A 25752-nucleotide genomic window follows, 5' to 3' on the forward strand; every position below is an offset into this window, starting at 1 on the left:
AAAAGGATTATTTTTAACCAAGAGATAGAGGTTAAAGTATATCTAAATGCAAGATCAACATATAATACAGTTTAGCAGTCCTTAGATATAGTGGCTGCATTACTTATAAATGATTTTTCCTTTTTTTTTTACTGGCTGATTATGTCAGTAATACATCATAATCTACGGCAACATTCACCATAGGAGAGAAGAAGTGTGTAAAAAACTACAAAAACCTTCCCCCATCTCCCTATTTTCATGACCTAAAGTAAAAGTGTTCTGTATTTCTTCCTAAGAGCCAGGAACAATGTAACTGAAAATAATGAGCACATACAGAGAGAGCAGTAAGTTACCAGTAAATTTCTGGCAAGATTAACTGGTATTTTTCGCACTTACCGAACAAATATAACAAAACTTCTTTTATTAGTATATTTACAGGGTGAATATGAGAAGTTCATTGTTGGGGTATGAATATATATTTATTAGGTGTGAAGTACTGTATAAATAGAGAACAATTAAATCACAAAAAGGATGAGAAACAAACAGTATAAAAGAGTCAAGACATACAGGAGTGAAAAACACAAAGTAAAAAAAAGTAATGGTAATTTCAGAGAAAATAATAAAACCCTCCACTGACCCTCCTAATAACATTGCCAATACAATCACCAGGTAAAAATAAGGGTGGGGGAACTAATGATGTCTCTTGACCTTAAGACTGGTGAGCTGCAGTTTGTTTGCAATTGTTTTTGTTTTTGGGTTTTGATACACTAAAATAACTATTATAATAATAAACAATGAAAAATGTGATGGTTTACCAGCACAACACAAATATTGATTTTACAATTATACCACAGTGAGTTAGGAAGTGAAATACCAGTGAAATCTTTACTGGGAAATGTTTTTATAAACTAAACAGAAGAAAAAAACACATTTCTGTGATTGCTGGTCACTGGGATGTGGGTACGTAGGAAGTACAATGATTTCACCCAGTACAATACAGTATTAGGGCACAGTTCCTCCAGTTATGATGCCAACACATGCAGCTCACAGGTGAATGGAGATGATTAGCCAGTGACTATGGGACTATTTGCTATGGAATTTTTCTGCCCCTGTGCTACATCATTACAAATATTGGATCTCTTATATAACATATTTCATTTTCATTTGGTTTAATGCTCCTTCAATAAAAATCAATCTAAACCCAAAATATCTCAAAAGCTTTAGCAAGATATATTTATGATTATTGAACTGTATTTATATAGCGCAAACATATTACGCAGACCTGTACATTAATTAGGGGTTACAAATGTCAGACAGATATAGTGACACAGGAGGAAGGGAGGACCCTATCTAAAGGAGCCGCAAGTTAATATTATTTCAAAGTTTACTTCATTTACTTTCTTGTCATCAGGCACTTCCTTTTTTGGGGTGACAACTATCTTCTAATTGTGCTCCTGTGTTGCAAGTTAACCCAGTCACATGCAGCCCTGAATATACTGACACATATTTCCCAAGCATAGACAAGTGTTGTCACTGTCAGTAAAATGATCTTCAGCAGCCCATGCTGGACTGAAAGTATATAAACAACATAAAGAGAGAAAAGTAATTATTGTGTACCACCCCCCTTCCCAACACCACCCCCACCACCCACCAAATCACTTACTTGTCCTCATCATTGTCCTTGTAGTGTGAGATGAAGAAGCCTGAGTAGTCATCACTTAGGAAGCCTCTGTAGTCCATCTGCAGTAAGTAGAGTCTTCCTGCCACCAATGGCCTCTCTAGGTGCAGCACCAGGTAATGGTACCTTGCTGAATGCCACAAGTTGGTGATGCCAATGTTCTGCCCATCCTCCATTGATCTGTCACCTGTCTCTTGTATGTGAGATCTGCTCTGGTCCCCATCATTTACTTGTAGGAGTTTGCTGTGTGCCTGGCCAGCCTTATAGCTGTTCTGCCCATTGCCCATCACAGTGATCAGTGCCTGGGTGATGTTGAGTTTCTGGGTATGCAGCAGTACAAGGTCTGTCCCGTCCACACAGCTGATGGTGATGTTCACTTGCCCTGAGAAGGGATAGTTCCCATCAGCATCAGGCAGCATTCTTGGCCACAGCTCCAGGTCATAGTGCACTGGCACCAGGTTATGGGGCAGTCTTGGGTTGTCCCAGATGCCAGGGGGCCCAGGGGTATCTGTAGGGAAGGTTAATAAGAAGGGAGCGTTGGTTACATTGGAGGTGTCCAGATCCAGCTGCCCCTGGTGCTGCTCGGTGCCTCCAGTCCTGGCATAGAGAGCTGCCAGTACTATGAGTGCCAGGAGCAGAGCAGCCAGGAGCAGTGCCAGCAGAGCAGCTGATGTCCTGCTCAGGTAGAAGCCAGAGGAAGTCTTGGGTCCCATGGTACAGTGCCAGAGTAGTCCAGCTTGGTGTGTGTGCAGATTTATCCTGGCTTTTCAGAGCTGGGTGTGTCACAGGGTAACAGAGGAGGGGGCACACTCCATCAGATTTGTCAGAGGATCGCACACAAGGAGTACACATACAACTCCAGACTACAAGCAGCTCTGCAACATCAAAGAAACACAATTAGAAAAGCTGGGAGGGAATGGGAGGGAGAGAGACTGGGACTGCTGGAACATTACCCAGACACTGAGCACTGCATGGCTGGGATGGGAAGATCAATGTACTAACAATAATTCCCCCACCACAAGTCCACAAACAGCTCAGAACTACACAGCAGCTTTATAAATGGGACACCAAGGCTGCAGAACACATGTAAGCCGCATGAACTCTATTCTCATACTTTTATTCAGAGTTTTGCTGCATTTATAGCTACCAGGCAGCAAGTGTGTCAAGTGTTTGGGTAAAGTGTAATACTCCCAGGGGTGAGCAGTTGAACTATCTACTACTTCTTTTAGGATTTTAAAGTTCCACTCCAGGCTGAGAAATCACCTTATTAGGGAGACCCCTGCACTGCAAGGGTTAATGCTGCCTCAGACTTAGAGTAGAGGAATAAGTTGTAATAATTAATTTATTCTTTGCTTCCGCAAGTTTCCTTCCAGCTGCATGACCGGTCCCCCTGAAGCCACGTTTGCAACTCCAATGGTAACAGGATTTCCAACATAATCAGGTACCAGCAGTCCTGAATTCCTGGTAGGACTGCAGAGTGCCCAGCTAGGAATTCAATGGTAAATCAATTACCCTAAGTAACCAGGTTAACTATTTTTATAAAGAATTCACCATCTGTATAGGGAGTCATACCTGCTAGTGTATTGTGGAAGTGTGTGCATTACCACAGTGTATAGCAACACATGCATTGGTTGATGGGTTTGTACTGTAGTTGCATGAATTTTGGAAAACTCGGGGTACAGACTCTTACTTATAGAGTTAACCCTAGAAAGTTTCACTACATAAAAAAAAAAAAAAGTAGGCTGAAATTGTGTTTATGATTGGGTAATATATGATTTTAGATTTTGGGTTTAGTTATGCCTTAACTATGTGTTGCCCCAGTGTGAATGGACCCTGACGGATCACCTCCAGCTAAATACACCAATGTAAGTACATATATCTGAAATGGTTTGCCTGCTATTGGATTCATAATTCTGTCCTCTCTGTGAGCTAGCATTGTTAGGTTGGTGATGCCACTTGCCAATACAGGTAATTATTACACCTGAGACTTTCTCCTCTCCAGGTTACAGTGTAATGAAGTAGATTCTGAATGGTGTTAGGTGCTGTTCCTACTGTGCTCATAATAGGAACTGTGTCTGACTTCTGATCATGACTCTTCATTGTACCGGGTGAAAGGAACATTTCCAAAACAGTTTTGTCTGTAAAGGGTTTCGTGAACCAGGTGGTGATAAGTGACCATTAAAAATGTTCACACTTAATTCCTACTTGAAACATTTCTGTCTTTGATGATGAAATAATTGGTGTTATCTTGATGAAATGACTTGTAAATATATCTAACGTAGGAGTCATGTGCTGTCACTATTTAAGGTGTTGAGGTTTGTTCCTTATCAGATTTCTTTAGAAGAGTTCAAGGAACTTTAAAAGGGCCCAAAGCCTTCAGTCTCCAAGGCATACAAAATATTGGAAACGCTTACAAAAACACATGATTATATCATTAAATTCTTTTCCAGATAACATCTATATTTGCATTGGCAACTATGCAAAAGTCTGTCTATAATCCCATTATAGCAAAATCACTTATCCAAGCAGGCCCTGCCACTGGATTTTATTTCTGCTACCTGGAGGCCTAAATCTATTACTGCTGTGCATTTTTGGGCAAAATAGAAAGTGGTCAATGTTCAACTGGAATAAAATTTTATTAAAGAGAAACTGAAAATGAAGTTTTATTCAAGTAAATAGATTCCAGGTGAATCATAATAAAACAATAATAACAAAATAAAACATGTTCAAAGTCTTATAGTTTGTTTATAGCCACAGTGTGATTAGAAAAAACTTTGAGCAATAAGAAAACATATTTCTGTGATGGATCTCTGCACCTATTCTTTGTTACAAAAGCCCTATTCTCAAGGGGTAAAGTAACACTATAGTTCTGCTTGCAAAAATTACAGATAAGATTTTATTGGGGAGTGACGATGTCCTTTCTGCAATGAAGCATACTTAACTGCCCGTTCGCTATCTTCCTTTTATAAAACGCTATGCACGTAATGCCCAGGGCATTTTTACATTTAATTCCACTTTAAAGACTTGTTTAGGTCTAGGGGTAACATAGAAAGCACATGTAAGTAAGGTTCCTTCTACATCTCATAGCAGTCAGATGAAAACCAGGTGTGGCAGCCACTGCCAGAATGATGGATTGAACAAGTAAAGGTCTCCCACTAGACCTATACAAGCATTTAACTCACGTAGGAGTAGCCACTCTGAAAGAGTATTTCTTTCCTGTCTACTAATAGTAAATCAAATCCTTTTAGATTTACCTAAAACTCCAGGTTGCAATCTTACTCTTTTTATTACTTATTGATCTGCACATTTATTACATTGATGCACCCTTCTGAATGTGCACATATAACTATGCATATTTGTCTATTGAAGGAAATCACACATGTCAATAGAAACATAAACAGTTGTATTGACGTGCTTTAAAGTAAATATAAAATTGAGTTTTTGTGGTACTGGTTCTTCCCAAGGGTACATTTCATAGGACACACAGTGGTCCTTTGTCGAGGCTAAATACAAGGAAATAAAGGAAATGAGTGCTAATGACCAGGATACAAAAGTTGCAGAACAGCCTTGACCAAAAGACTTAAAATCTATTTCTACTTTAGGTGTGTTTTTGAGCTGAATTCTAGCTTTACCATTTTTCTTCAACAGGTATCTTAAACCCACCACACTTTATCTGGACGATTGCCGGGGAATGTTTGAGGGAATGCCTGATTCTCTGTTTTATGAATGCAGCATTATCTAGGAAAGACTGCCTGCAGAGATGCCTACTCCTCCAACCTGAAACTTGTCTAAGATTCTAAGAATCTAAATAGGAAACTTTATGTATATGATGGGACCTCAATGGAGCAATGGAGTTACAACCTGATGTATCTTGCAAAATGCTCCAGAAGAGGCACCATCTGAAACCATTACTGAATACAATAAGAGAGGGCTATCTACCATTAGGAATGCCCCTGATCATGCTCAACTTTAGAGACCAAATACTTACTCCAAGCCTATATAACCCTGGTAGGTCTCTGAATTTCTAGCAATAGGCTCTTTTCCATTGTATGACTGACTATCACTATACCACCAGCGAGTTCTTTCCAATAAGACAGCAATTGAGGGCCCTTAGAGAAAGCACAGGGACTATGCTTGTTGAGCAGAAGTTTTAGCAAGCATTAGGTGGGTCCATGTGGATATTATTTTATGATCTGAATTTTTTTTTATTTCTCTGGATAATTAAAAGTTTTTTATCTGTGCTGGGGAGATGTATAAACCTCCCTATAAGTGGCTTTGTAGGACTTGGAGGGTCAGAGGAACTACTATCCGTATAGGAAATTCTATCTAATGTGCTCACACCTCTGCCAAGTTTGGTTTGGTAACTTTGTTTTACTGTATTTTTGTAATGTTGGAGAATCTGATACTTTGCCTTTCTCTTTTTCAATTATGTTTCTCCTGCTGCCAATCTTTGAATTGTGGCTGGTTTATGTTATATAGCCTTTTTATCCAAAATAAAGAATATTATGAAAAAAAAGTGGTGTCTCCCTCTGTCCCTTCCTGTTATGGGATAATAGAGACAAGACTGACACACAGAATGAATCGAAATTAATTAAATCTCTGTGACAGGAACTACTCCAGTTGTGAAATCACTTATCACCCACAGTCCTAAAGCTATTAAACTATTTCTGGTTGCTTTTCACAACTTTATTTTATACAAGAACAGGAAAGCCACATTTCTGTGTGTGTGAATAATAACATGCTGTGATACCAGGCTTCCAAGTATAATAAAGCCAAGATGACCTTATCATTGTGTTACTCCCAATTCTGGTGTAATTTTCATGCCAATCATAATGTGTCATGCAGCGTTATTTAATATTAAACCCGTGTTAAGTTTCACGCAGATAATACTTGCTTGTATCCATTATTTAATCACTTTGGCCACCAGGATAATACAGGTCCTAATTTTACAGTTAGAAAGAAATCTTTTTTTCCTGCAGTGTTATAATCATTTACTATAGAACACAACCCATCTTATTCTTGCCAGCGTGCCATCAAATAAGCAAATCTCTTGACTTTTACAAAATTCTCATTTTTAGGATCTGAAGGAAGCTGGTGAGTATATTATGCTCACGTGTTACTGTAAGTGGAATAATGTGTGTCTGAATTATAACCACACATACAGTTGTAATTCTTACATGTGGACTAAATTGTCTGCCAAAATATTTGTAGTTCTTTTCAGCCTGTCTTGCAATCCATACACCCCTGTCAGATAGCTCAGCAAAATCTTGGACATCTTTGCAGACAACATTCAAAGAACCGTACAATACAGCCTAAAATATAACTCCTATGATTGGAGTACATTGATTGGACATTTGGGCTCCTCCTGAGCCTAAGTTGTTCTGGGAACAACTCTAAAAGGTAGAATGTTCTATCATTTACTGCCTCCTGGAGTGGGTGAATCTTCCCAGACTGCAATAAAAACTTGTCATGGGTTCTAACTGTTTCCAAATGTATCCAAAGCAAATAAAATAAAAAAAGTTTTGACTTTACATGCACTTTATTGTGGTTGAAGTTAGTAATTAAGCTTCTGATTCTTGTCACACACACCCATTAATCTCCTCAGCTTGCCTATGTGAGCTGTAGTGTTATTTGACCATGTACAAAGGGTAATTGGGTAATGGCACCATACCTGTCATCAGCAGCTTCTTGTGCAGCTCTGCATTGAAGGATCTGTCGTTTGCTCCTTCCCGCTGGTCCTCCAAATAAATGTGAGATTCATTTCATAACAGCAGCAATATTTTTAAAGGGTACTTTTCTTTTTTTTTTAAAGTTTGTTGAAAAAAAACTGCATTCTAAATGTGGCACATTAAATGTGGAAACCTCCTTTAGTATACCAGTTTCAGACTATAAAGGGTTTATATATCCTTAAAGGGTAAAACATTTTAGTTCAAAATTTAGCCTCTTGTTACAGCAGTGATGTAGTTAAAGGCTCACCATGTAACAGCTGTAGAATGATCGGTGCACCCTATTGAGGATGGATATGTTCTTTTTCTTCTTAGAAAACATTTCTCTCCCCAAAACTAATGTTCTGAAGCCAGACCCAGGAGGACAATATCCTCCTCCAGATACTCAGCACCTTCACTACAGCTGTTTATCATGGAGAAAACCTTTCACAAGCTCACACACTGAAATATTGTTCACTGTATCAAGTCTAGGGTAAACAAGAAAAGGGCTTTTAACGTTTATATACATAAATTCCTTTACACACATGTAATGCTTCATACTTTGTTTTTGTTAAAGTTTTATTGTACAAAAGTTCAGACCTGAATATTGCAGAATAAAATTGAGGAGCTGCTGAAATGATTAAATGTAATTACAGCATGTTCTTGACTTATGCCAAGGTTGTGTTCCAGGACACATCTGTGCAATTCAGATTAATCTTAATTTGTTTCCCACTAAAATGCTAACTGCTATAGTTGTATGTTAGGTGCATAATTTTCAGTTGTTCCGTAAAGGTGTGAGTGATAGGATGTGGCACATCACCAAAAACTGCTTGTCTTAAAGAGTTGACATGCATGTACAGTACTATACATTGTATATGTAGTTGTCAGAGTAGCAAGAAATGGGGTATATGAGAGATCTGTATAGTGCTGTAGAGTGTGGAGTGCAATGGATGCTGGCATAGTATTATAAAATGTAAAATATACTGTACAGCAGGTTGCAGGGGATGCCCATACAGTATTGTAGGCTTTATATTGTACTGAACAAGGAATAAGGCTATGGGTTGGAAGGGATGTATATTCAGTACTGTAGACTATACTGAACAAATAAAAAGACCATGAGGTATAGGTGATGCCTGTACAGTACTATAGACTGTACCAAATGTACCAAGAAAGGATATTTTGGCAAATCTTGCAATACAGAGAACTGAAAGGGTCTACAGTACTGATGAGTTTGGTGTACCCAATTGGGGTCTATTGATAAAGAAGTGAATTTGAAACATTCCCTGGTGCAGAATATTCTAGATGTTTCAACTGCAGTGGCTGATTCTCCACCAGGGAATGTTTCACTAATTGTCAACTTCACTGTTTTAGGAATAGACCTCAATATGTCCTTGGTGATCAAATCCAGGTATAAACCACAATCAGTGACAGCAAAAAAAAAAAGACTAATGGTCAGCTGAGGTCATCCGAGGTGTTTTTGTCATGTTTAAATTAAAGAACTGCCTCTCTTCATAACATCAATAAAAATAATACATCCCCATGTTTTTTTATCTTAGTTTCACATTGAAAATACCTCTTGACCCATATTTACACCCTTAATATTGAGGGTTCCACTCAAGTCCCCCCTTTTTCCATAAGTATCTTACCATTATGTGGTAATACACACAATGAGGTCTATAAATAAACCAGCGAATCTGACATTCACTAAAACAATGGCAGTAATTTATTCTTAACCAGGGAATGTTTCAGTAAATGTCAGATTCACTGCTTTATAAATAGACCCATCAACTAATTTGTAAAACAATAATAAAGCAGATATTATCCACGTGTCTGCCATTGTTCTATGGAACCCATAACTTATATTGATTCCTGTACAGTGGGTGCTGTTTTTTAAAATTATAATGAACTTGCTAGCAACTTGCAACAAGAAACAATGAAATCTAAAGAATGAAAGAGAATGATGCTGGATGTCAATTAAAGAAGATCTTCTAATGCAAATGCATGCAGGATTTAATATAAGGATGTAAATGTATTTTATGTCTTTTTTACAACAACCAAATAGATCAGAATTCGGCCTTATGTATGTCCCCAGGCCAGCATTTAGTCATACGAATGATAACATTTCAGAGTAATAATGTGAATCACAAATACAAAGAGCAGCGACATCAAAAGCATTGTGCAAAACTAAGTTTATATATTAAATCTGCTTAGTTTACAAGGAGTTGTCAAGGACATTTGTTGACTTTAGGAAATGTTTGTTTATATAACCTCTCTGTTTGAATCTTGCTGTATGTGCATGCTCTCCAATCTCGGGGCCCTTTGCATTGTATGTGACATACTCTTTTAATGTTGCATTTTTCCAGAGGCTATCTTGTCACAAAACAGGTCACATTGGACGTTCATTAGTCCATAGCCTAATACACCTAAAAGGCAAGAGTCACTTTGAATCAGAAAACTCCTCTACCTTTAAGGAAATTCCTCTTTGCAACCTACAAAATACTATTAGTTAAAGTTTATTCAGCACAGGGAACTTTTTTTAATAACTCAATACTGGGTTACTAGTGTCAATCCAGGGGACTGTATATTTCATACATCACATATCACAAAAGTACTGCAATTTATTCAATTCTCCCTGCAGCTCTAATAATATGCATCATTTATATCTGAATACACATTTGGCACCTAAAGAGTTCTGAAAGATCCTACCAACTAGTTACCAGCTTTAGTTCCTGTTGGTGCAGATTTGCCATTTCACCTTACTATTGGTGAATAAGTCCCCTTTCAGACTTGTGGTTAGCCACACCTGTGTGTCCTTATATACACAAAAGAGCAGTCAATTGCAGCATTTATCAAACACTTTGTTGTTCTGTTTAATGCAGTTGAATGTGGTTACCACACACAGGAGGAAAAGCAACCACATGGAGTGTAAAGGTGAGGCAGCTGGCAGACCAGGAACTGTCAGACTTCAGGTGACATCTGACCACTTGCCTGCATCAGCAATGGCAAATTCAATATTTCTATCCTGATTGGGTCATTTGATGAAATGGGAAATGCGGTATACCATTATAAAAGTATTTCATTCCATGCAGTTAGACTAATTAATATTCTTTTTTCAATTAACAATGCAAATTCGTGTTTCTAGTCCATATGGGGTAAAAGGTTCCAATAAAGCAATGCCAGGACTTTTTATAACATTTTCATAGCAATGTAAATGTCCTGTGTGGAAGGAAATTATGGTTAATTTTGATACTTTTGCTTACCAAAAAAATGGCCAATTACATTACTCACTATCATTATCACACCTGCAATGCCATTCCCTCTATAGGAACATGAAAAATAAAGGATGCCTGAATTTGGTGCCACAGTTTTACCTTTAATTTAGAGCTCACAGAGCTATAGTCACAGAGCAGTACTAGCTATACAAACTGCCTTCATTATTTTGCGCAATTGAAAAAATGCCAGCCAAGAGGCTTTCATTTCCTGAATCCCTTCATTCTGGTAAAGTGCTACTTTAGAAAAGATATACAGAGAAAGTTGCTGTATTTTTCCCAGTAAGTTACAAGCTTGTTGTGAAGTTTACTGAATACGGGTGCTTTTATTGTTGCCATTCTTTTAATCTTCACAAATACTAGCAGGGAAGTAAGCCATGTGGTCTACATATTGCTTCTTATGTTGCAGCACCTTTTAAATTTATTGCATACATGGTAACATCAAAGTCATTATTTAATGAGATACAAATGTCATGCTTCTATTCGTAGGACTCTGCATGCCAGGCCTTTAGTGAATGTAGCTGCTTTTTGTACCTGCTGGTGATTCCAGCAACTCTTCATTGTAAGCTCTAGGGTTGGGTAGGGGTATTGAGAGGTAGGTGAGTGCATATTCACTTTTTTTGTGGCCTTGCTGCTTCAAATAAGTGCATAATATTTTGTGTATTTAAAAAAAAAACCTTTTTATGTTCAGAACTGAAGGAATACAAAATGTTTGCGAATATTTAATATTTTCAATTTGCAGTTAACAGATGGGGCACTAGGACTAATCTCATATGTTTAGGGAAACAGTTATTAGATATATTCACATGACCATTATTATTATAATGTGAACTGGATATGCACATTTTCATATGTTTTAGCTCTTTAAATATTGCAATCACAGGGGAAAAAATTGGTTTATCAGAAATTGAGTATGTGCCTAATTTACTGGATTAGTAACTATGCCTTTGCTGCATTAAATTCCAATAAGCATTGACAGCTTCACCTGTTGAACAGCAGTGTACTGTCTATGCCCCGTCCTCCTCCATGGGAATACATAAACTTCTTGCCATGCAAAACAACAAGACACTGCCCTAACTCCAAAAAGCCTGGCCACACACTGGGGCTTACTACTATACAAATGTAGGCTGTTCACAAAGGAAGATGAATTACCCTCTTGCTTAGTAAATGTGGTGGAAATGCACTTGCAAAAAATATTTTAAAAATAATAGATTTTTGCTTGCACATGATTGAATGGTTGAAATCAATGGAGCTTTAATTCATTTACTAAAGTAATTCAACCCCTCTATGTTTAGGGAATGGTGTTTTTTTTGTGGATGTAGCTTCCTTTGGGAATGTGAGAGTAATTGGTTCTCCCCATTCTTAAGTTGAGCCGTACTGGAATAATTAGTCCATATGGAGTTATGGAGAAGGAAAAGTCAAAGAGACTGCTGACAACAGCTAACAAAATGCTATGTATTTTCAGCCCACAATATTACTTAAGAGCAAAGTTTATTTCTGGCCAATCAACAGGTATTGTTCTCTACTTGAAGGATCTTTAACAATATAAAACACAAAGAAAGGGTTATGTATTGCAGAGATGTTTTTATAGTGCCCTTACTTACATTTTACCTTTTATATTTACATGTTATCTTGATTTTTGGATTTAAACCTGATTTATACTCACTTGGTGACTTAAAAAAGGGCTCTGCCAAGTGGCAGCATGTGAACCAACTACTATGCAAACATTTTGGCCAGAGCAGAGAAATTCACTCACATAGCAACCTGCACAGTTTTCCAGGTACATATTTCCTTTTTTTAAACAAATGTCTTCATGCAGTAAGACAATAAACTCAATTTGTGATATCATTCATGGGACATTAACAGTAGATCTTTGGCTCACAAACAAACCTTTGGGAACCATACAACTAGGTTCTGATAAGGCATGAGTGGAATCTCTAAATGACAAATAACTGTTTTTCTTGGAAGATGAAATCAGGTGCTTGTGTAGCAATACAGGGTTATACATGGACACAGACAGCATCTGACTTGATGTTCTGTTGTAAATTGTGACACTTAATCATTGACTTCTGCTTCAAATTTCCAGCAAGCAGAATAACATTAGCTCTGTTACAGGCATGTGGCGAAAGACAGGAAATGAAAATCATAGCTGACCTTAGTGTTGCATAAGGCTAGAGATGGCATCTGCCAAGACACGTTGGAAAACGAGAAGCAGAGAGATGTTCCTACTAAATAGACTCTGGAATTTTAATATGGAACAGATTTTCTTTCCGTAATTCATTTTAACAAACGTATAAAGAAAATCCAAGGAGAAGGAAATGCCTAAAAAAAAAATGGTGGATGGATTAATTTATATATCTATAAAAAAAAAAACAGTATTAATCATCAATTTGCAATGTTTTTCCAGAGAAGAAGACAAGATATTGTCACTATGAACATCAACTATGCTTTGTGTTTGTGCAATCAGCTCCCTTTATCAGTCCCCTTGTTCATTGGATCAACACAGCTGGGAAGTCATCATTCAAAATTTTTTTCCTAGTTGTTATTTGAACATTGCATCCGTGTACAACACTGATTTCTTAAAAAAACATAAATAAGTAAATAAATATACCCTCACCTTTATAATTCTATAATTTTTTTATGGTTAAGCAAAACCATTTATAATCACAACTAGGATATTATAGAAATTTATATTTTTTCTGTTTTCTGACGTGTGCTCAGTGTCAAATGTCCTGTTGCCCAAATTAAAAGAATATCTTGTTAGTAAAATGTCTCTGTATCTCATTCCCAGGAATGTGTTAGCTATAAAAATCAGAAATCTTCTGATCCAAGTTCCTAAGAGGTATAATATTAAACCACTCCATCTACTTACCAGTTGGCATCCACCAAACTTTGGCACATCTGTTTGGCGAGAAGCAAGCTCTTTAATCAGTTTTGTATAAAAATATTGTAGTGATGAAATGTAAAACATAAACAAGAAACTACATGGAGATACAAGCAAATCCAGCATTTTCCTACAAAAAACAAAAAAGAAATCAATTTAGCTGTTCTACAGATGGTGCGGAAATTTCTACGATATCTGTGGAATGTCATTGGATAGGATTTTTTGTACATTTTAACTTGAAATATACATTTGCTAATCCATGCAGAACAAGACAGATAAGAAAAACCAGCTGCACGTAGGATGAATTTTATAGAACAAAGCATTCCCATTATCGTTTCACTTCAAACAACATGGGTAAGATATATGGTCATCTCATAGCAGAATCTTAATCTGTGGACATTCTTATGTAATAAAGTATGTTACACTAAAGCTTGTTTTTATTAAATACCATTTTATCAAATTGACATATACAACCACTGAAGAAGTGTACTTGTAACATATCTTCTATAATAGTATTACAGAACTTTAATTAGGTCATTGACTTTGCTAAGCTATTTTTGAACTATTTTTGCGCTTTTCGGGTTGTTGTGACTGGACTAGGGGTGCTGGTATATATTAGAGTAGGAAACACATAGCACCTGATCCTGGAGAGGATACACTTCATCAGTGAAGCTAGGTGATCCAGTAAACCTGGAATGGATTTCTTAAAAGTAATTTGCTGTTTGTTAGCAAATGATTCCAGTCCTGGATCAGATCCATTTGAGGTTTGCTGTGTCACACGGCTTCACTGATGAAAGTGTATCTTCTTCAGCCTTGGAGAGTTTTAATAAACCGGGCCCATAGAATATAGGCTTCTTGACATTTACATGTGGCAATGTTTAGCAATGTCCCAAATGGTTTTGATGTGTAAAACCTTAGAGCTTAAAGGGAATATATATGTTTACCACCAGGAAATGTTTGAGGGAATATCTGATTCCTTTGGTTATGTAAATGGAGCCCATAGTGTATTCATTTTTTAAGCTATTTACTTATTTTTTTTAGAGAAAAAAATATATATTACTTTTTAGACAGGTAAATATAAACTACTGCATATACATATTTATTTATACATTTTCCAGCTAGCGTGTGGTCTAGTCTCATTTTCATATGGTAACCAGTTAATAGTTTTAGAGCCTAACAGCTGAAGTTCAAATTCATACAGAAAATGTAATCAATTATTTCCTTATTTGACTTATCTATCATGTAGATTTATTTGTAGAAATAAGCTCTAAAAGCAAACAGTGTCTGCTGTGCTCATTTTTTGGAAAATCCATAATCCAACATCATTGTCAGCAAGTTATCGTTGTGCCCCTATAATAAAGCAGGAAATGTAGTGGAAAGCTATTGTGGAATTGACTTTGAATGTGTACATTGAAAGGAACATGTGCAGTTCAGTGTACAGAGCACACCCTTAGCGCTGGCATTAATTTACTCCCTTGTGCATGGCCGGGAGTTTCATGGTTCCTGGCCAGCCTGGCGAAATGGGCAAACATACTGAACTCGGGGGAAGACCAGGCAGTGAAGAGCTCACTAGAAGGAACTAACTTTAGCTTTATGTATATATAAATATATTAAAAAAAAACTTTAGTATACATATATTTCTTTTTCCAGTGGCATGTGTTGGCACATCAGGGTTTCAGATGTTAGGCCAGGGAGGATACTGAGTGAGAGAAGTGTTGGCTCTGTAAGGCTTATTCTACACAGACGTTTTCCAAAGCGTTTAACCAGAGGCTTTAAAAGCCCATGTTTGAAACTCCCATACATTTCAAAGGGCTAATCTACACCAGGACGTTTCCTTGAGGCATGTTTACGAGCATTATCTATAACGTTGCTTGCAACGTTATAGATAATGGGAAAAGCCCAAAAACGCAGGTAAACACTTCTATTGAGTTTAATGGGGCATTTCCCCATGTTTAGCACTTAAAAGGTAAACATGTTAAAAACACAGGGAAAAGCAGCAAGGCAAGCTTTAAAACGCTAATTAAAATGCATATCAATGCAGTAGGAGCGTTTTTAAAAACATCCATGTAGACCCAGCCTTAGCTATGGAAGGCTGGGTCTACATGGACGTTTTTAAAAAAGCATGTAAACGTTCCTACTGCGTTTTTATGTACTTTTATTAGCGTTTTAAAGCTTGCTTTTAAAACGATGGAAAACGTTTATACCTGTGGTTTTACGTTGCAAGTAATGTTTTAGATAACACTCATAAACGTGCCTCAAGGAAACGTCCTGATGTAGATTAGCCCATTGGAATGCATAGGGATTTCAAACATGGGCTTTTTAAGCCTCAGGTTAAACGTCCGTGTAGACTAAGCCTAAGATAGGAACTATGATTAGAAATCAGGAAGATAATCACCAATAATAAGGAAAAAGCAATAAAAAAATTAGAAAAATTGCAAATTAGTAAGTGGGTGATACACATAACCTTTATAGTTTCTTCCTGAACAGATTTTCTGTAACAAGGATTTTGTTACAAAACATAGTACTACAATAATAATAAAAGTTAATAATAACTTTAGTTTATACAGATGGCACTTTCACACCTCAAAAAACCATGCTATTATAATAATACAGCTAAGCAAAGTATGGGAACATAGATTTATTCCTTTCCTATAGACAGGGACTGTTTGACTAAGGTATTTGCTCTGGTGCCATGTTGTATTCAGTATTTGATACTAAGGCTGATCATTGACTGAGAAAAAGGGGATTACCATTTGGCAGTAAATGTTCCCCCCTCCACTCTTCACACACATGCACATTTTTAACATAACGTTGTCAGATCGCATCAATTGTCTCTCTGCTGATTTCTGAAGTCAAACAAAACAACATTATCTGTCACGAAGTTATATTAAACACAAGGGAAAACTCTCTAAACAGCAACTCTCTCTAAAGTCAGCAACCAACATTCTCTAGGTAACAGAACTTCTGTTCCTATTGTTTGCGCTCTGCTGCCCAGGTGACCAGTTTTTTGTTTACTTTTCTTAGTGTCATTAGAATAAAAAGTGAATGGAGATCTTCTCTGTGAAATATGGATATTAATCAAAACAGTAGTTCTACCCCTATCGTATTCTACTCAAATAAAATGTTGGGTAGAGATGATTGTTTGGGTTTGCTTTTGACAGCTATGAATTGTTACGACTGTGCATACTTAATATTATTATTATTACACAGTATTTATATAGCGCCAACATACTATGCAGCGTTGTACAAAGTCCATGGTCATGTCAAAAAATATGCTTCCAGCTAACTTTGTCTTTTTGATGATACGTCATGGCAACTTCAACACCAATTCACAATGATGTCTATTCATCCTCAGCAGTTCTTACATCTTATCCAATGCTACACGTATTCTGTTGGATAATCCATAAACAGCATTACTACAAAAAAGCAGTAATTCTGTCATCAAGTGTTCCCCCACCACTTTAACAACTCCAGTGCCCTTTGTTTTCCATAGTAAATAGTCAGGTGTCATTTTTCTTATGTTGGCATAGTACTAGGCACACTACCATTAATGTCTGCTAATTGGTCCATTGTGATTTTTTGTTCCATTTGTTACCTTTATAGCCAACAGTGCTTGAAAGTATAATATTGTGTGTATTAGCTTGAAAAAGGTTTTCTTGCTCAGCAATCTACATAATATAACATTTCCATCAATAGCCAGAGAGCAGTTAGCCAGTTTTATATTTCAAATGAAACAATGAAACTGAGTGGTGGCTACAAGGAGCAGCTCCACTTTTCTCTCTTATTATTAAATGATCTACAGAAACATAAATAGAAGTGTTTGCTGTTAAAGCTTATTGTTTTTTATTCTAAATTACCTTTGATTTCCTTGAGTACTAGTTCAATCACTACATGGTAATTATAAAAGAAACAATTTGCATTATTATTTGTATTCTGTTCACAGTTCTACATTTTGAACACATTTTTCATTAAGGTGACCATTTCAGCAGAATCCGTTATTAGTTTATTTATCATTAATGTTTTATCTTTAATACATGATACATATTAACCACTGTTGAATACATTAGACAAATACACATAAAGCAGAGAATGGAGAAAATTACATTTTTCATATTCAATTGTCTAGATTTGGAAGGAAATAAATATTTATATTTGAAGGTTTCTGTATTAATTAATTTAAACATAATATTACTAATACCAGTTATAGATAAATGTGCTTTCAAGTTACATTTTATTCATGATGATTATTTTAATTAAATGTTTATGTCATTTATTTAGTGCACTGCTATTTTCTCTCTCAGATTTTAAACTGTAAGACATTGTATGGCATTGGAAAGTCAGTTCTGTGTATAGCTTGTATGATGTATCATGTTTACTCATACTTGTGTCTAAGTGAAAGTTTATATACTTTGCTTGTTATTATAAGCTGCAGACTCAGTTACGTGTAGTTTTTAAGGATGAGTGGAGTGACTTTGGTGAAATTGATTATTTAAGAGGGACAACTTAGATACATTACTATGTGTCCTGTTTACATTACCCAGACTGTTTTTTAGTAGGAGGGATTATATTGGTTGGGTGTGCTAAATCTTCACCGGCAAACTATATGCAGAGTTTTAAATACTGTAAGTAGATGTTTCTAAAGACACTCAAGGATACAATATATCATGCATTATAATATCATCATATTTGACTTATTTACCTGTTATACATATTTTTCACTATACTAATCTTTATATAATAGATTGTGTTTAAAAAGTTTGATGAAAAAGATTCTTTCCACAAAACGAGTCACTTTACGGGCTGTGTAATGTAATCTCAGAATCTTGAAGGTTGAGTGTTAACCCTGAATGTTATTCAGATTTGGAATCCTATGTGAAATTAATTATTCCCAGTATTATTTGGAGTAACAATTTTATTAAGTAACCTGTGCCCCAATAATGCTCAGGGGCTGAACACTAGTGAAGCTGGCACAGTGAAGGTGGCATCAATCCTTCTACTTAAAATGTTAAAGCTGGGTGATGCAGCAAACCTGGAATGGATTTCTTAAGTTATTTGCTATTTGTTAGCGAATGCTTTATATCCCAATCACCCAGCTTCAGAGCCTTGGAGAGCTTTAATTAATCAGGCAGTAGAAATCATATACTTGTGTGTTAGCGCTCGTGCTAAAGCCATTAGAAGTGGTTCCAGATATAAGAAGTGTTTGGGTGGTCATCATTTGCCCATGCCTTGAATATTAGTTCTTTGTATCCTTCTTTGTAGTATTACTCTTTGGGTATTGTTATAACACATTAGTAATATTAGAAATACCTTTAGGTCTGGAATATACTGCTTGGTCTAGCTTCTTTGAATATCTATTCAAAAGAATTTCATGCTATCAATAACACTTTAAAAATAAAAGTGTTGAGATCATTAAAGCGCCTAGTTTGCAGATTTAGCAACTGCAGTGTAAAACTGCCTTTCCTAACAAACAACCGGTAAATGCTTTAATTATCCCAACACTTTTATTTTATGAGTGTTAGTGACAATATATTCATTCATTATATAATTTTAACAGATGTATTTAACCATACTGAGTAGTATACATATTGAATATAGAACTATTAAGTAAGTATTGGTCATTGTACAGCAATTTCTCATAACAAAAATTGACCTTAGATTTGGAAAGCGTGCTGGGGACAAATACCAGCTAACATGATGTGTCATTAGAAGTTATAGATAGTAAGGTAAACATATTGCATAATATAGAGTATGGATTGCAACCATAACTATCATAAATAACCTATATATTGTGCAACTATATATAGACTATGTTACACATTGTACAAAACATATGGCTAAACTAGATATGTGCTGGACATCTTGCCTACCAACAGCATTGCTAGGCTACAAGCCTCATTCAATATTCCAATATTACCCCAAATCCCCTTCTCTAGGGCATCAGGCCCTTTTCAGGCTTGCTGTAAAAAATGTGTGGTTAGCCACTGCCAACCTCCCCCATATATATATGTCCCCCATGTCTGCGTGGGTTTTCTCCAGGTACTCCGGTTTTCTCCCACATCCCAAAAACATGCAGTTAGGTTAATTGGCTCCCCCCAAAAAAATTGACCATAGACTACATTAATGACATATGACTATGGTAGGGACATTAGATTGTGAGCCCCTTTAAGGGACATGACTAAGGACTTTGTACAACGCTTTGTAATATGATGACGCTATAAAAAAAAACTGTGTAATAATAATAATATTAATTAAAAAAAAAAAAAAAAATATATATATATATATATATTTCAATGGGGGCAATAGGAATTACAGCCTTCAGCTCCACTGTGTGATGGTTGGCACTTTCTGCACCTATTTAAATGTGCTTGCTCAATTCTTTTCTCTGCAGGGCATTGCAGTTTGGGCAGGGTAGTGCTATGTGAACCAATTTCAAACCAGGTAAATTAGAAAATCTATGGATTGTGAGTGTTTGAATTATTCCACAATTCCTGGTTTCCTAAAGAACATTTACAGATTAGATAGATCTTCGTGGAAATACTCAGTCTAAAATAGTAAGTCGGCTATTCTTCTGATTAAGTCATCACTAGAGGGATGTTAGTATTTGAAGACATAAAATGTATAAATGGCTTCATCAGCTACCAGCTAGAAATAAATTCTGCTGGAAAACATAATAAAATACCCGCTGGAGAAAATAATTGACTTGCACAATTGAAACTGCTGGAGAACATATTAGACCTGGCTTATTCAGCGGATAGTAACAGTAAGGAGAAAGTGAAAGGTATTATTTGTAAATGTAGTTAATGTGCCCACATATATCAAAAGAACTATAGTGTGAAACAAGTGCACTGAATCTTTAATACGAGAATATTATTGTGGGAGGAGATATGTTAGTGAATATACTTTGCTACTTCTAAGCCTTTATTTGCCTAAACCCACTGATCATTTGGAATAATAGTCTACAAAGTAATAAATAATACCAGACATCCTTCCTGCACAGTTACTGATACACTGATACTGATATTATTAGCTGTTTTACATGTAGCAGTAACTATATTTATTTTACATTTACTTATGTTAAAGTCTGGATGGTGATGTAAATTGAATGAAGAAACATCTTCTTTGGTTCCAGGTGTCTAGACAACGTTTCTCTCTGTTGTGATAGTGTAACATGTTCACCATTTGTATTCTAATATACATGACAAAATGTACAAGATACAAATGTTTTTACACATGGTATTCAATTCTAGTAAATGTTAAGTTCTATAACTGTTTGTGCTGGTCAGCTTTTAAGCAAATCATCTTTTTTACACTGAGGCTAAACCCAAAATCAAAAATGTAATATTGCGTAATTTACAGCTATTTATGTCTTATATAAATGTTTGAAAATCTTAAAGAATGTTTTTTAAAAAATGTAATAAAATACAAATCTTTTAGATAAGGTGGTTACATTAATTGTCATTTTTGTTACGGTTTTTTTTCACGGGGGGGGGGGGGGCACTGTAGTCCACTGTATATAAGATGTAAGCCATGGTTGCTACCAGACTTTATACATGTTTGCCTTTGTTCTTCTCTATTACAGGGTCAGAAGATAAAGTTTATAGAAGGAAGATAACATATTTTGCACCTTCAGTTCAGTTTACAAAAAGTGACAGGGAAACTACAGTTCTAAGAAGATCAAGATGAATTTTCTGTACTTCAAAATGTTCTTAGCTTGAGAAATGAAAACATTTGCAGCCACAACATTTAAAGATTGAAAGCTGCAATAGATTATACTTTTGTACTGGAGTTTAAACATACATTAAGAATTGCCAGATGAAAGGGGAATGCAAGACTGCCTGTGCAGGTGAGACAGGTGTTTAAAGGACCACTATAGCAAAAAGTATTGTATTCTTGAACGATATGTAGTTTATACCCGTCATGATAGTATTCATCATATGAATTGCTTTTTTATTTCATACTTCTTTTAGACATTTCTCTTCATATTGCTCTGTTCAGATTAAACAAAAGTGATGGTTATATGTATTGGGACAAACCATATGACGCTGATGGGTTTTTTTTAAAGTAAGTTTATATTTATTTATATATTTAAATGTTTTGCCAAAAACACAGCTGTGCTAAAATGTGTTTTCTGGTTATTATGAGCTTGGTAATTGGTCCTATTTGTCTTGATACCACACTATAGCAATTACCCACACAGCAACAAAAAACCAAAAAACTCAATATTCCACTTTCCTAAGAACCTGAAAACCAAAGTGCCTTTGTTGAGTGCTCTGATCTGCTATCTTGTGAAAAGGGTTGTAACTAATATGTACTGCAAAACAGTCACAGTGTTCCAAACGCCTGTTCATCAGGGCTCTCGCCAACACCAGCCAAAGGAGCACAGGCCCTAACTAGCATGCCTGATTCTCTGGAATCTGTAGAGCAAGGGTGTGAAACTCTGGCCCTGGGACAAAATATGGCCCCCAACGTCCTTTTTTTTTGGCCCCCAAAGGAATCCTAAATATGAACTGCAAGTGGCCCGCCGCTGCATTGAAATAGCGTAGCTACTACAATTCCTGGAATCACTCGCGTCTATAGACCAGCAGGCTCTCTGCCTATACGTGGCCCCGCATTGGTCTGTTTTATAGACGCAAATAATGCTGGGAATTTTAGTAGCAGCGCTTTTTCAATGAAGAGGGAGTTTCAGCGGCGGGCCACTCATAAGATTTAGCTCCGCATTGGCCGCGTCTGGCATTTCCAGCACTCCCCCTCAGCTGTACTTTTCCTTGCTACTCCAAGGCATGGACTTGAATGGTTGGATTTCCATAGAAGAATATTGTTATTTTTTTTAGCCTGTGCAAAAAGATTACAATTGGAATTTAACTCAGAAGGCTACAAATGGAGAAAGAGGCATAAGATTTTTTTCCTAAATAAAATAAAAAAAAATGTTATGCCTCTTTCTCTATTATAAGCTTGTTCCAGATTGAAAGTGAAGCAAAACCTCTTTGTTTCCATATGAAAAGGGTTTATATCTAATAAGAAGGAAAAACGTCCTCAATTTTTTCAATTAATTTCAAGGTTGGCCCACGACTTCGTCTAAGTTTTTAATTTTGGCCCTCTGTGTATTTGAGTTTGACATAGTCTGCCTAACAGCTCTACTAATCTCAGCAGCGGTACTGTGTCTGGGCCACATCTGTTGAGATCAACAAAGTTTTTAGAAGTAGAGTGAATAGTGATCCAGCCTGTGTTTGTCTAATAGAAGATAGCAGGTCTAATAGAAAAAGTTTTTTTGGATACATTTCATATCTGATAGCTGGAAAAGTTGGTTGGCAAAAATTCTGCTAAAATATACAATATTATACTACATTATATCATGATATCAGATAACCAGTAGAAATTGTTAGAATATGTGATGGCAGAAGTACTAGTCCAATGATTGTTGCCTTCAACAAGAATAAATCAGTAACAATAACTGCACTCACCAAATTTAGATAGCTATTAGGGAAGATGGGGCAAAATCTGGAAAGACTGAAACACGGCCAACCACCTGTGTTGCTGCTCTGCATAGACATACAAAAATCTAAATCAGTAAAATCACAGGACAATCATCACAAAGTGGGTGCTTCCTATCAATATTAAAACAATACATTTGAGTTATTCTGAGAATCTGTGCTGTACTGTAAGTAGGAGAGGACAAACCATTTGTCTTATTAGTAGGGCTCAGTAGGATTTAGGGTCTTTAAGGGCAATTAAGAAATTATAACATTCCTAACGCTGCCCTATCCTTTCTAATGGCTTGTAAAATCCAAATGGTGTTGTGCAGCAGTTACACCTTTCACTCCAAGCAGGCACTGAGATGCGTTGAATACCTTCTTCATTTACACTTGACACAGTTTGGGCAGAAAGTGGAGGATGGGGATTAGTAGATTGATTTTGTCAAAATGCTTTATACTTTTAAAATACTGTTTTCAGTGTTCCAAAGCAAAACTTTTTTTCCCCTTTGATAAGAGAATGAGGTTTTGTTTTTTGGAAGGTAGTGTATATTTATGGTGGTTTAATTTATTTAAAGTTGTGTTTTATGGATTTAATGTATATGTACTGTTTTTTCATTTTTTAATAATGAGGCTAATGAGGGACTGTATTCAGCACAATAATGGGTCCACCATAGATAAAAGGAGCTTCTGTAACCCTTAAAACCTATTAACCTTCTGCAATCCCTAAAAGCACAGCAAAGCTCACTGTTTCCTTAAAATAGTAAAATTTGGGCAAAATGTCTAGTAACTTTCACTTCTACTTATCCCCAGTGGAGTAAATATTCTGTGACCTCATATCATAAGTCATATAGGCTGTTGGAGAGTTTAGAACATCACTTCATCAACTTTCTTAATTTATGTACACCACTGAACATAACCTGAAAGTAGTATACCGGCCCATTACCATGAGCTAGTGGTGTTTTATTTTTGAAAAAAGGATCCAAGAACTAAGATGTTAAGTCTGTTCATCAGGAACCAGTGTTACCAGTATTCTATGTACATATTACTTTATTATACGTAACATTTTCAGCTGTATGGGTTAACTATACAGACATACATTTTTTTACTATCTATGAGTATCTGGAGAAATAATACTTCCTTCGGAATATGTTTAAAATTACATATGTGCAATTCTAACTAATCAAAGCAATTAAGTAACACTCATTAAGCAGGTGTAGCATTGCAATTTCTCATTTCACTTTGCTTTTAATTATTTTTTAAGGAGATTGAGGCCAGGTGTAGAAAAAAGTAAACCATTATCAGCCAAGCAAATGTTGTTTGCAAATACAATTTACGTTGTTAATGTGACTCAATGACTTTCTCCTGCAATATCCATTTTGAATAGCGTCTTACAGACACACAGAAAAACAGATAGCTACGTCACTATTATATAAGATGTTCTCTCAGGTTTATTCAGTCATCTAGAGAGTAATTCATTAAGTGCACTAACTCATATCATCTGAATTGTAATTCACTTGATCTGACTTCAGCAAAATAAAATCTCATTGATTACGAATTAAAACAAATGAATCCGCTATATACTATCATTGCTCCTTGCCTGTTTCTATAAACCTGAAGCTCTACAATTAACATACATACATTTGATAAAAACCTTTACATACATATTATTTCCAAATAGAGTGAACTTAACAAGGTATTATCCAGATTTCCAAAAATGCATATATTAAATGTTCATCATAACTCTTTACATTAGTTACATTTTAATTGGACCAGTGAGTGCATTGTGTCTGTTTGAGACAGAACTTCGGTATCATTATGGAACCCTTAATAAATTGCTTCTGTCTAGTCTAGTTTTTATGGGTATCTGGTGGCTGTATTATACTATTAAAAACATAAAATGTTTGATTTTACAGGTTTTGGGAGTCCATAGATACTGAAAAGGTATATTGGAACCTCACATATCAATGAAGGTCACTTATATCATCACAATTCAAATACTAACTCATGCTTTACCTGCAAATACTCCGGTTGCAACCCCCAAGTGCAGGGTAACTTTTTTTGAGTTTTTATTGATTTTCTTTGTATTTATTAATGTAAATAAAACTTATTTTGATACAAATTTTCTGTGCATATAGATATGGTCATTGAAGGATATCTTTACTGCAAAATGGATTATTGAATGTGGTTATTTTCATGATTGATGTACCGTTGAGAATAATACAGGTAGTCCCTGGGTTAGGGACATCCCACATACTGACGACTCCTAGATACAAACAGGTACAAATGGGGCTTCCCTGCTCCCTTGTGTGCAGGACAGAGGCTTGGAGGGGGCTGGTTTGCATGACATGCAGAAGAAATGTTTTTCTAAACACAGCTGAGACTGAGCTCTTCTGCAAGCTCTTGTAACTATTTAATGACCAAGACAAACTCTTCAGTTGTTTCTTTTTGCATATCAAAGCACAGCTTGCTCCAGAAGTTATTGAATGTCTAGGCTCCATACATTTTTTTGCTTTGTTTGGGATTAGCTCACAGTGAGGATTTTATACACTATGAACAATATGTTGAGACAAACATCTGTCCTAATTGTATTTATTAAAATAATATACATAATGTACCGACTTACATACAAATTCAACCTAAGAACATACCTACAGACCCCATCTCATATGCAACCCGAGGACTACCTTTATATTTATTTTAATGTCTCACTCCAGGTTTGCTGGATCACCCAGTTTTCACTCTGCCTTGGAGAGCTTTATTACAT

The 25752-nt window shown here is 36.1% G+C and overlaps 1 protein-coding gene and 1 long non-coding RNA gene across 4 annotated transcripts in view; one reads left to right on the plus strand and one right to left on the minus strand.

Annotated features, from left to right (window-relative positions):
• The window catches only part of LVRN (laeverin), a 62238-nt gene extending 59733 nt beyond the window's left edge, over positions 1–2505 (minus strand). Inside the window, exon 1 of one of the 2 annotated variants that reach the window (XM_072416059.1) lies at positions 1643–2496. In XM_072416059.1, coding sequence (XP_072272160.1) covers positions 1643–2370 — 728 coding nt within the window. In that variant the 5' untranslated portion in view covers positions 2371–2496. Of the gene's footprint in view, positions 1–1642 lie in introns of both variants that reach the window. The other variant, XM_072416060.1, reaches the window with a different exon arrangement.
• Positions 2204–25193, plus strand: LOC140334002 (uncharacterized). 2 transcript variants are annotated; one of them, XR_011921456.1, is made up of 4 exons: positions 2204–3522; positions 21095–21358; positions 21483–21576; positions 24902–25193. It is a non-coding gene; the product is annotated as an uncharacterized lncRNA (long non-coding RNA). The 2 variants fall into 2 exon arrangements; XR_011921457.1 differs by lacking the exons at positions 21095–21358; positions 21483–21576; positions 24902–25193 and adding an exon at positions 5306–6173.
• The last annotated feature ends 559 nt before the right edge of the window (positions 25194–25752 follow it).

The sequence above is a fragment of the Pyxicephalus adspersus genome, chromosome 6 (genome assembly GCF_032062135.1).
Source record: "Pyxicephalus adspersus chromosome 6, UCB_Pads_2.0, whole genome shotgun sequence".
Lineage (NCBI taxonomy): Eukaryota > Metazoa > Chordata > Amphibia > Anura > Pyxicephalidae > Pyxicephalus > Pyxicephalus adspersus.